The 12,487-nt window shown below is 34.0% G+C and overlaps 2 protein-coding genes across 3 annotated transcripts; both read left to right on the top strand.

Moving 5' to 3' along the window:
- The first annotated feature begins 930 nt into the window (after positions 1 to 930).
- Positions 931 to 4,555, top strand: LOC100809629 (acidic leucine-rich nuclear phosphoprotein 32-related protein). Of its 2 annotated transcripts, none has more exons than XM_003517986.4 (2): positions 931 to 2,523; positions 4,005 to 4,555. In XM_003517986.4, the coding sequence occupies exons 1-2, from the start codon at positions 1,402 to 1,404 to the stop codon at positions 4,275 to 4,277; spliced, it is 1,395 nt and encodes a 464-aa protein (XP_003518034.1). In that variant the 5' UTR covers positions 931 to 1,401; the 3' UTR covers positions 4,278 to 4,555. The 2 variants fall into 2 exon arrangements, with proteins under 2 accessions (XP_003518034.1, XP_014620669.1); XM_014765183.3 differs by having other exon boundaries at positions 1,120 to 2,523; positions 3,985 to 4,555.
- Positions 4,556 to 6,584: 2,029 nt separating this feature from the next.
- LOC100800744 (proline-rich receptor-like protein kinase PERK4) lies at positions 6,585 to 11,865 on the top strand. Its single transcript, XM_014765181.2, has 9 exons — positions 6,585 to 6,692; positions 7,019 to 7,612; positions 8,519 to 9,088; positions 9,466 to 9,552; positions 9,655 to 9,725; positions 9,856 to 9,932; positions 10,027 to 10,171; positions 10,540 to 10,701; positions 11,167 to 11,865. Exons 2-9 carry the CDS (start codon positions 7,129 to 7,131, stop codon positions 11,395 to 11,397), a joined length of 1,827 nt encoding a protein of 608 aa, XP_014620667.1. The 5' UTR covers positions 6,585 to 6,692; positions 7,019 to 7,128; the 3' UTR covers positions 11,398 to 11,865.
- Positions 11,866 to 12,487: the final 622 nt, after the last annotated feature.

The raw sequence follows: 12,487 nt of genomic DNA, 5'->3' as shown, positions 1-12,487 counted from the left end.
ACTCAGTTCATTGCTAATGCAAACTTATACAGTGGACTAGGTCGCTTACCTACCCCTAAGGAAAGATCCACTTAAGTATATTTCAGTTTTAGTTTCATAAATATCCTCGTAAAAGCAAGTAAATAAGGTTGGGTGGGTTCCTATTTAGGTAATACATTTTAAATTTTAATCTCACAAATCCAACTTGTTGACATATTATTAAAATTATTATTTATGTGCATATATATATATATAAAATTAAAATTATTATTTATGTGCGTATATATATATATATATATATATATATATATATATAATTAAATGCAATTGATAACATATTCAGACTTCCTATATGCTTGGACGAAGCCAAGTGCCAAACTCTATTTGTTAATATACATAGGATATCAAATCTCAATATCCTAAAATTTAAATTGTTCATTTTTGCTTTCCATTGTGGTTTTGTAAATAACGAGAATCATATCAATGTCAATTTGTCAGAGTAATTAGTTGCAAAATAAAAAATTTATGATTATTTTTATCTCTTATTTCAAATTCATTTTTAGAAAATTTAAAATTAATTCAAATGATCCGACCTTATTCCGAATTATAACAACTAAAAAATCAATTTTAAAATTAAAAAGCTAAATCCAAACGTATTCCAAATTAAAATATATTTAAACCTTTATTAAATATATAATTCTCTTTCCATAGTTAGTGCAATAATATTTACTCATAGTTTTAGACCTTTTTTTTTAATAAAATGTAGTACTAACAATATATATTTTTCCTTAAATTTAATCTACTATGCAATTGGGAATTGGAATTTGGAAAGTCATAAATTATTTCGTGGATATCCGGTTCAAGCAGTTCAAACTCCGCATGGCGTGGCATTTCGGTAAATCCCGTCCCAAAAGAGATGCAAATATCAATCCTTTTTCCGATATTTACATAATCCATGACGTGTTCGAAAATGGCCAGTCCAATACGCGCTTCACCGTTCTCGAAAACTAACACAGAAACCCCCAATCTCATCCGTCCATTCCCTCCACGTCACCGATCCCCGTCGCTCCCAATCCAACGGTCCCATTCGCTACAGGACAAAACTCCCCGAACCACAAAGGCTCAGCCCACCTGAACCCTAGGTCAGACCCAAACCTCGAGCCCGTTTGCCCAGTCACAAAGAGGTTTATCCCCCCATTCTCCTTGTTGAGAGAGAAATTATAAAAGAAAACTTTAGAGAGAGAAACTCAAACCTAAAAAACTCTCCAAAAACCATCATCACCGCAACTCGGGATTTCTGTTTTTTATTCAATCCAATTCCGAAACAAAAAACACGTTTGGTGTGTTGTGTATGTTCGCTCGCACCGGGTTAACGGAGCCGATACTTAAGAAGCGTTGGCCTTTAAGACGGTGTCGTTTTGCATGAGACATAGGATATCGTATTTGATGGACGAGATCTGGGAGAGGGCTGTGGAAACGGCGTTGGACGGCGAGAAAGACCACGCGGCCGCGCGGACGCTAACCCTAGACGGCGCCGTTAAGTGCGTCCAGGGGCGGTTACCCCCGCCTAGCCTTCTGGAGCGGTTCCAGAACCTGCAGCACCTCTCAATAGCAAACGTCGGCGTTTCGTCGCTGGAGCAGTTTCCCCGGCTGAGGAACCTGCAGAAGCTGAACCTCTCCGACAACCGGATCGCCTCCGGGCTCGAATTTCTCGTGCAGGCCGGGCTCGATTCGCTTCGCGACCTCGATTTGTCGAACAATCGGATTCAGTACATTGAGGATCTCGCGCCGCTCGCGCAGTTGAAGCTGGTGTCGCTGGATCTGTACGAGTGCCCCGTGACGCGCGTGAAGGACTATCGATCTAGGGTTTTCGGGTTGATCAAGTCGTTGAAGTACTTGGACAAGATGGACGCGGAGGAGAACGAGAGGCCCGAGAGTGACGACGAGGAGGAGGATGAGGAGGAGGAGGAGGAAGAGGATGACCCTGGGAGCGGCGAGATTGACGGCGGTGAGGAGGATCGGCCCTTTGGGATTAACAATGGGCACAGTGAGGGTGCTGATGGCGTTGTCGATGCTGATGATGAGGAGGAGAGTGACGCGGATGAGGAGGAGACGGAGTCGTCGAGGCGGATGGTTGTTAATGGAGAGGGCCATCGGGAGAATGGTCTTGGGGTTGCGCCAGTGGAGGGGGACGATGTTGAGGAGGAAGATGATGAGGATGATTCTGGTGAGGAGATTGATGAGGAGGAGGGGGATGATGATGATGTGGTGGAGGTTCATGAGATTGAGGATAGTGATGATGAGGATGGAGTGGAGGAGTATGATGAGGACGATGATGATGAGGACGACGATGAGGAAGAAGAGGTGGATAACGACGAGGGTGATTTTGTGGAGCCTGAGAGAACCGGGAGGTTGACGAGTACTGAGGGTGAGATTGATGGGCATGAGCAGGGGGAAGAGGATGGGGATGAGGATGATAATGGGGAGACTGGGGAGGATGAGATTGGGGTTGAAGATGATGGAGACTTTGAAGATGACGATGAAGTGAGATAACCCTTTTGACTTGTGATTTTTGTTTAATGCATGCTTATTTACTTGTGTATTTTTTGTGCTAATAGTTTCTGTTTGGTGTGATGTTTTGTTGTTGTCAGATTGCTCTAGAGGAGATCCGGTTTTGGTTGCTCTTCATATTCATGAAATTTTGTTGACTGATGCTTCTTGTTAAATAGATTTGAACTTTTGTTGGTTTGATTTATTTTATTTGCATCATATGTTACTTGTGTGTGGTATTTAGACGACTTGTGTCCTGTATGTTTTGTATTTAAAATTAATAGTCTTGATTTTTTGCTTGCCCTTTTTGCATGGATGGGCTTTGTGATATTTTGTGTTCTGCACCCAGCCAGTGATAACTATCAGTGATTTTGAATATTCTAATTCAACTATTTGTCACTATCTTATCTGAGGAACAGTTTGCATGTTATTGTGTGCTGCTGTTTTGATATCCTGTAATTGTTGTCTCTTAAATGGAACTTATGAAGCATTTTGTCTAACTGCCAGTGCCTTTTTCATCATTGAAGTATTTATCTAATGCAGGAATTGAGATGAAAATGAATTCTTTTGCAGATACCAGGAACAGCATAGCAGTATAAGCTGCAATTTTGGTTTTGGATGCTAATAAATTATTTTGATATTCTTAATGATGGGTGTTAATAAGTTAGTTTTATATTTTTTATTTTTCTGTAAGAAAGCTTCAGAATTTGTTTTTTTTTTTTTTGCAGATCCTTTGTATATTCGTTGAAATTCCTCTTTTTGATTGTAGGAAATCTGTTGTGTTTTCTTTAGTATTCTTATTCTCTTCAATGACATGTGGCAGTCCCAATTTTTTTGAATGTTGATTTTGATAACTTCAGGATTGTAATGCCCATCCTTTTTTTATGGGTCTTAATATGTTTTGTTGTAATATGTTTGTTGTCTTCCAAAGTTATTTTTTTAGGTTAGGATTTTGATGTTCTACGATGGGGACATGGATCATTTGCTTGATTAGTGTTTCGTGAGATTTTGTTGTTCCATGTGCTGCTTCTGCTCTGATGCTTTTGTAAGCTTATTTTGGTTGTAAACCAAGATGCTAAATAATAATATATTGTCATGGTCTGGTTATTTTTGTGCTATGATACTCTAGACAGGAGTCCGGAATGATAATCATTTTAGTTTTTGATTTTTCCCTGCTTTGTTTTTTTTTTGTCCTAAACTGTGATAATACCTGGATTTTGCAATAAAACTTTGATTTGGCTGGTAATGAAATTTTAAGTATAGAACATAGAATGTATCCATGTTCTCTGTGATGACTTTGAGTTGGTTTTCTAAAACATAAGAAATAAGAAATTACCCTTGGTTATTTGGTTAAGCTTGTTATAAATATCATGAAAATTTCTTTTCACTGTTGTTTTATTTTCTGCTGTTTTTCCTGATTGTCGAGTTTGTCTCAGCTTTTTAATGAAATTATAGAATTTTTGCTGTAATCACAGGAAGAAGACTATGGTGCTGGGTATCTTGTTCAGCCAGTTGGACAGTCTGATGCTGTCAATGCTGCAGTTGCTGATGTAGATGGTGGAAATGATGATGGTGAAGAGAAGGATGAAGTTGATGACGACGATGAGGATGATGTTCAGGTGTTGCCTCCTCCTGAATCTTCCCACCTTAAGAGGAAGAGGGATGATGATGAAGAGGACGAGGACAGTGACAATGATGATGATGAAGATGTGGTAGCATTCACGAAGTCACCCAAGAAGCATCATTGACGACGTGTTCTAATATATCATGTTGTTGTTCTGTTTCAGGCTTCCATGTGTTGGAAGCAGGGAAACCTCCTCAGTTTAGATAGAAGAACGATGGTTAGTTTTTAGGAATTTAGCTCTCTCATGAACAGAGGACATATTAGGGAAAAAAAAGAATTGTATGTTGGGTGGAAATATGTTTAGTTCAAAAAGTCGTTAGTGTTTTTTCCCTCTTGCCTTTCACATATAGCCGTTACTCTATTAAAATATTCAAATGGCAGTTATCAGAGGTTTACCGCTCAGTCATGTGCTCGATGTTGGTCTGGTGTTGGCTTGTAAAGGAACTGGTGTCTGGAGGGAAAGGGTGGGAACCTTTTCAAAATTTTTTTCTTTTAAAAAATCCTCTAGTTTATTGGAGTACTTTTTTGGTGGGAGAAAAAAGGAAAAGCTTGTAAAAACACTTGTAGATAGTTTTCTTATGATGAAAATGATTTCAATCGATCAACTTTGGTGCCTATTGTAATGTGACGTGGCTAGTTCATAAATTATTGCCTCTTGTTACGTGGAATTGTTCAGTTTCTGCCTCACATTTATAATTTTGATAACAATGTGCAAAACTTGGTCCCGTGTGGGAGTAGTCAACTGCCGTGTAATGGGGCCCTCGGTTGCAAATAGACAGTGAGATGAATCGAATGCCATTAAATTTAATTTTCACATTTTTGGGTTGTGTAACTTGAATTGAATGAATTTTTTAATTATATAAAATAATAAAATGGCTAATTTAGCCAGTAGGTCAGGCTAGCCTGTTTTTCATCCTTTGTCAGGCCGAGTCATCCCATTTGACAACTCTAGAATAATTTATAGAGATTCAGAGAAGCTGAGAAAAAGAAGAAAAAAATCATTCATTTTCTATCTACATTAAAAGCATATTTTTATAATAATTAAGAGGTTTTGGTCCTTTGTGTAAAAAAAAGAGGTTTTGGTCCACGGAAAAATTTAAGTTTAAGAGTATCACAAGTGAATCATCAAAATAAAATTAACAATTCTTAGTTATAAATTTTAGCAAGGAAAATTCTTATCCGTTTCTATTTACAAAGACAAATACATATAAGATTTTAAAGTATTATAACAAATTTAATGTAATAAATAATGATTGCAGTTATAATTTAGATCTAGTAGATAAATTCTTAGTCAATCATTTAATTCATTGTTTGATATTATTTGATAGATATCAAACGGAAAATATTTTTTGATAGATATTAACTAAATTCTTAAACAATTTAGATCTAGTAGATAAATGAAGAACTTCCTAAATTAAATATCGAAATGTGTTTCGAGTTATAATGTAATTTCTATGACCAATAACGAAAAATGTAATAAGTAAATCTTTTATAAAGGCAAATTAATAAGAATGATTTAAATTGCTTGTTTTTGAGCAAATGCTAAAATAAAATCCTGAAGAATTGACATTTTTTTCCAATTGATTTTTAACTTTTCAAACAAAGAATAAAAATGGTAATTAGCTCAAGTTACGCTGCTGCGTTATCTCATTTTAATATGTCCAACATGAAAACATCAACAAATTTCTTTGAGGTCATGTGGTGCGAATCAAAACTACACGGAGTCATTAGAGTGAATAGTGAATACAATAAAAAAAATATGATAAAATAATAGAAAGAAGATGGAATTGAAATGAAATGGAAGAGAATATATATATATATATATATATATATATATATATATATAATAAACCATAAAATTGAGAGCAAATATATAATACTGGTCAAGGGAACAATGACAAGTGACAACTACATGATGGATAGATTAGGAATTCGAAAATTTGAGTAGTGGGTAAAGACTAACAAAAACATTGAAAAATATAGAGTTAATATAAAAAATGCATTACCTTATATGGGCACTGGGAAATTAGCAAAACCTCAGGTTGAATAGTATTTTTGTTCATTAACCACTCATTTTTTCTTCAAGTTAATAATGTTCATAACTATATGATATGATATGATATGATAATAGGTAAAATAATTTTCCATTAATGTTTATTTATCTAAACAACATATCTAAAATAAGTAGCGAAGTTTTATGTAAAAAAAAAAAATTAGTGATTAAAATGTTATAAAGCATTCATATATAAATGAATATATTTCAAGGTTAGAGGCTATTTCTGGTTAATATTTGTTCTGTTAAATGAGTCCTCAAAGCAGAAAATGGTTGTTGATGATCAAATAAACACCAACCAGAAAAATGGTATAGTCTATAAATGACTTAAACTAAGTAAAAGGTGGCAGAAGCCCTCCTTTGTAGGAGGTGCATTGAGAGGATTCCTAGGAACGGTTGGTTCCTTTTGTATTACAATATTTCTTTTCCTATGCAATAATTTCTTCCCTTTCCTTTTTTCGAGAATTCTTCTTGGCCTCCTTCCAGGTAATAGTTTATTTTTTCTGCAAAACTGTGCTTCCCAAATCCCACAATCTAGTTGTAAATCAGAAACTTAAGTTTTTAACGGTATGAAGAATAACATTGTGATTCATGTAGTCGATATCACTTAATACAAATAAGGTTATATTTGAAATTTCATTGTAAAATTACGTTTGAAGTAAAAATAATTTTACTAACAGATTATATCTCTTGTTTTTGTGTTCATTTTATTTTTATTAGTTGAATTTAGCATTGGAATGCACCCCACAACATTTAAAATTACAAATCAAATATCTACTTTGTTGTTGATTTTTTATTTATATTATTGGCAGGATTCAACCATTGTGAGAAGAAAGAGGTAGGGGAAAAAACTGGTGTTCCGGCGACATTGCTGTGGTTTTCAACGTATAAACCATTTCGCCGGAACCCAGAGAAATTAACAATGTCTTCCCCTCATAACTCTGCTCCTCATAATTCCTCACCCGATAACTCCACCCCTGATGATGCCACTCCCAATAACTCCATTCCTGATAATTCCACACCCGATAACTCCATTCCCGATAATTCCACACCCGATAACTCCACATCCAATAAATCCGCTCCCCATAACTCCACACCTGATAACGCCACTCCCGATAATTCCACACCCAATAATTCCAATAAATCACACAAAAGTTCCTCGGTGTCCCCTCCTTCGATGGAGGGACAAAGTACTCCAACATCAGGAAAAGATTCATCAAACAAATCATTATCAAATGAGAAATCATTGGGTTCAAACAATGATAGTAGCAATAAAGTAGCAATGGGAGCTGGGATTGGAGTAGGGTTCATTCTTCTTGTGCTAGTCATTGTGTGTTTCATTTGGAGTTGTAGGAAGAAGAAGCGAAAACAAAAGTATTATTATCCAAACCCTTCTCACGGGAAAGGTGACAATTGTCTAAAACATTAATTTTAACAAGGCTCTTTATTAACTACCACTATTAATATATTGATTAAAGAACTAAAATGAGAAAAATATTTGTTGTAAAAATTACAAAAAAGTGTAAAAAAAATTATGAACAACATAATCTTATACATTTAAATTTATTTTTTCTCATCTTAGTTCTTTAACCAATCAATACATTATGAGTCCCGATTAACATTTCCCTTTTTAATAATTCTATTTATCTATTGGAAACATATGAGCATTGACAACCTAGACAGTTAGAGGAGTCAATTTTTCTCAATAACTATACATATAGATGATGAAAAGAAATGTTTGTGTAAGCTTAATATATAGAGGTTGAATATATTACACTAATTATTTATAAAAAAATATATTAGTAATATATTTTTAACATTTAATTTCTTTGAATATATTGTTTATTATTAATTGAAATTTATTAAAAAATTATAATTTTTTAAGGGTCATTTTTTATTTCTTTCATATAATTTGATAATTTTAATTAATAATAAAATTTGTGTTAAAAAAGTGTAGAGAGTGTCTCATTAGAACTCTTCTTAGTTATATTTAATGAATAACTAACAAATATAAAAGCTATAGTATAGCACACGAAAATTATAATGCTCATCATATATATATATTGACATCATACACTCTTACATGATATGATATTGCGAATGATTGTTTTGTCATTAATTAAAAAAATGGTTTTGGAAGAACTTAGAATAATGAACTTTGATAGTAAATCCTTAAACTTGTTTGTATTTGGGAGCAAGAACTTTCTTTTATTAACACTATGTAGTATTGTTTCAAATAATTTTGGATTTCCCCCCCCCCCCCCCCCCCTTTAGCTAAAATAATTAACAGTCTACAAAATAATTTTGCACAGCGAGTAACTATTACAACAGTGGGCAACACCCTCTCCCTAGTTGGCAAGCAGGTAATTCAGGTCCTCATGGGGGTGACCATGTTATGAGGATACAACAACAACAAATGGGAATGGGAATGGGAATGGGAGGAATGGGTCCTCATAGTGGTGGATGGGGTGCACCACCACCACATATGATGAATAGTGGTGAAATGATGAGCTCAAATTACTCATTGGGAATGAGTTCTTCCTCACCAGGCCTTTCTCTTGCGCTCAATGCCAATGGTGGTACATTCACTTATGAGGAACTAGCAGCTGCCACCAAAGGATTTGCCAATGAGAACATCATAGGACAAGGTGGCTTTGGTTATGTCCATAAGGGGATTTTGCCTAATGGAAAGGAAGTGGCTGTTAAGAGTCTTAAAGCGGGTAGTGGCCAAGGAGAGCGCGAGTTCCAAGCTGAGATCGACATCATTAGCCGTGTTCATCATCGACATCTTGTGTCACTTGTTGGATATTGCATTTGTGGAGGGCAAAGAATGTTGGTCTATGAATTTGTTCCCAATTCGACTTTGGAACATCACCTTCATGGTAAGTATATTGCTTATCATATATATGGTTTTCATTTTGATGTACTATTTATTTATGTTAAGCTCAACTTAAGAGAAAAACAATTAAAGTTTAAGTTTTAGACTCACCCACAACAAAGACTTGTTATTAGTTTTTATAAAACAAAAAATATCATATATATTAAAAAAAATTAAAATTTACTTTAGGCCTTACTTTCATTAAATCGGTCTGGTTTATGTTTATATATGTAAAGTGTAGATTAAGTATAGAAAACAACTTATGGACACACAAACTTATGAAATCCGATAACTTGTAGAACATAGTTTTCTAACATTTTTTGTTGTGATTGTTTCCAATAATAAGTAGTAATGGCTAATGTATTTGATGGTCATATGCAGGAAAGGGCATGCCTACGATGGATTGGCCTACTAGAATGAAAATTGCACTTGGATCCGCTAAAGGACTTGCCTACCTTCATGAAGATTGTAAGTCAGATTTTTCCTACATATTTTACTTCTCTTTTTATTTTATTTTATTTTTCTTTCAAGATCTTACTCATTTTTTGCTTTATTTACAAATGAACTCAGGTAGCCCTCGCATTATCCACCGTGATATTAAAGCTTCTAATGTCCTTCTCGATCAAAGCTTCGAAGCAAAGGTTTTACATATCGACAATTTTTCATGCAGTCTATATATATTTACTTTAAATATATATCACACATATAAACATATTACCAATATTTTGTTGATGAAGCTCATTGATTATGCCAATTGTGCATCTTAACCAGGTCTCTGATTTTGGATTGGCTAAGTTGACCAATGATACTAATACACATGTCTCAACTCGTGTCATGGGAACATTCGGGTAATTTCGGCACCCCATGGTTTAATACTTCTAGAAACTATAAAGAAAGTGATAAAAATGGGGATTAATAGTTTAATTTTGCATGTTGAAACAGGTATCTGGCCCCAGAATACGCATCAAGTGGAAAATTGACAGAGAAATCTGATGTTTTCTCATTTGGGGTCATGCTATTAGAACTCATAACTGGAAAACGACCTGTAGATTTGACAAATGCCATGGAGGACAGTTTGGTGGATTGGGTTAGTATTATAGCTACACTTACTTTTCTATTAACAGTTAAACATTACCAAGAAAACAAAAAAAAAAATATAGATTTCTATTTTTTTTTCTCTCCTCTCATTGGAAAGATTTCAAATATATAGAGGTTTGAAGTGTACCAGTCGTCCAACGTATATATGTTTGTTTGATTTACGGTTGGAAGCTCCAAATATCCGTTGAATAAAAAATTACGAATTCTTATTTTTCACAAAATATATTTGAAAATATGTGTCATTTAACCTAAGGTTAAACCAAATACATTCATATTTTGATTTTCAAGTTCGTTCATTGTCTAACAACTATTTTTTTTTTTCAATTTAAAAATTATTATGAAATTCTGTTCGAGCAGGCTCGACCACTCCTGAATAAAGGGTTGGAGGATGGAAACTTTGGAGAGTTAGTGGATCCATTTTTGGAAGGCAAATACAATCCCCAAGAAATGACAAGAATGGCAGCCTGTGCTGCTGGAAGCATTCGTCATTCTGCCAGGAAACGTTCAAAGATGAGTCAGGTATATACATGTGATGCATATACCTAGAGACCATGCTAATTCCTGGCATCAGGTCGATCCAACATATTTTTAGGCCTAAAACAAACTCTGAGATGACACCTTTTTAAAACTTAATAGATGTAATAGAAAAATTAGAAGCCATATTAAAAAAGGTAATTTTTCCTTTAAGAGGATTTGAACCTCATTTATCAAGGAAAAAAATACAACTTATTAGTCATCACTACACTAGATCAAGTAATAATAAAAACTATAAAAATACTAATAAAATTTTTTTTAAGGGACTTAAAGCAAAGGCTTGAGTTACCTTATTGGGCAGACCCTATTACCATATATGTTTGGCATTTTATATATTTGGAAATTCAATGACAAACTCTTAGTGAAATCACAATTTTGTAGGACATGCATGCATAATTGCACATTTTTTAATTATATGGTGATGTTAACGTATGACTTAATTGTGGGCAGATTGTAAGAGCACTGGAAGGAGAAGCCTCATTGGATGAATTGAAAGATGGAATGAAGCTTAAGGGGAGTGGGAATGGGAATAGCAGTGCTCCCACTTCTTCATCTGGGAGCTCAGAATATGATACAATGCAATATAATGCTGATATGATAAAGTTTAGACAGGCAATAATGTCAAGCCAAGAATTTAACGACAGCAGTGAGCTTTCCAGTAAGGAGATGGGTTATCATTAGAAATCCTAAGCCCAGGTTGTACAACAACTTCAGATTGCTAAATCAAAATCGGACAATATCTCAACTAGCTTTGGATGACCCTTATGACATAATTAAGTCACAACCTTTTTGCTAATTTCAAACATGTGCTGGGAAGGTAAAATAAAAAATATAAGCAATCTTACCAATGGGGTTATTGTTTTTATCTATTTCATTGGAATATATGGGAAGAGAGATTAGAAAATCGAGAATGAATGATTTGGTTTTGTGACCCTATTGGTGTGTTTGAGATGGACGTTACAAGGTGCTAATCAATGTAACATTTTTTTAATTGTTGATTTATGCTGTGACAAGGATTATGTAATTTGGCACTATATGCATTTTTTTAGAGATTGACATAAATGTAAAGTACATTTAGGTTTAACTAGCAAGACACTTGGGCTGCCCCACAAGTTAGTTGGTGGTTATACATGTAATTAATTGGTTCTTTAAAAATGACAAGAATTAGTCAACATTACTTATGTTATTCATAATTTTCTGTTGTAGTTGCACATTTTGTTACTTGTGAATTTAATTATATAATTTAAATGCGCATAATTTGTAATGATTAAAATAAATAAATAAATTACAAGACGAAAAACAAAAAAAAAAGAAGTTAAATTGAAAGGATTAAAAATATAATTTAAGTCTCCTTTAAAAAAAAGTATTTAAACCTTAAAATTATTTCTTGGAGGCTAGAACTTGTCCTCCACTTTGATGCATGCTTCGATTGTGAACTCCATAGGAAGTTGTTAACCTTGATTGTTCTGTTTCCTTTAATTGTATTAGCAGAGATGCTAATAAGGTTGAGGATTGGTTATTTGGGATGTTCTGTCTCTTCATCTAACTGTCCTTCTTATGAGGGATTAATTTGTCCACTGAATAAAAAAAATGTTGTTATACATGTACACTTGGTTTTTAATTCGAATGAAAATATGAAATTAAGATGAATTTATTTCAAAATATATTTAAGTTATTCTTTTCAACAACAATATCCAAATCAAATAATGTTTTTAAATGCCACATAAATATATATTAATAATAGTTTAGTAATTATTTTTTTTATCCATAA

Source organism: Glycine max, chromosome 2 (genome assembly GCF_000004515.6).
Source record: "Glycine max cultivar Williams 82 chromosome 2, Glycine_max_v4.0, whole genome shotgun sequence".
Taxonomy (NCBI): Eukaryota; Viridiplantae; Streptophyta; class Magnoliopsida; order Fabales; family Fabaceae; genus Glycine; species Glycine max.
The sequence above is the reverse complement of the archived record's forward strand: the minus strand, read 5'-3'. Positions and strand labels throughout refer to the sequence as shown.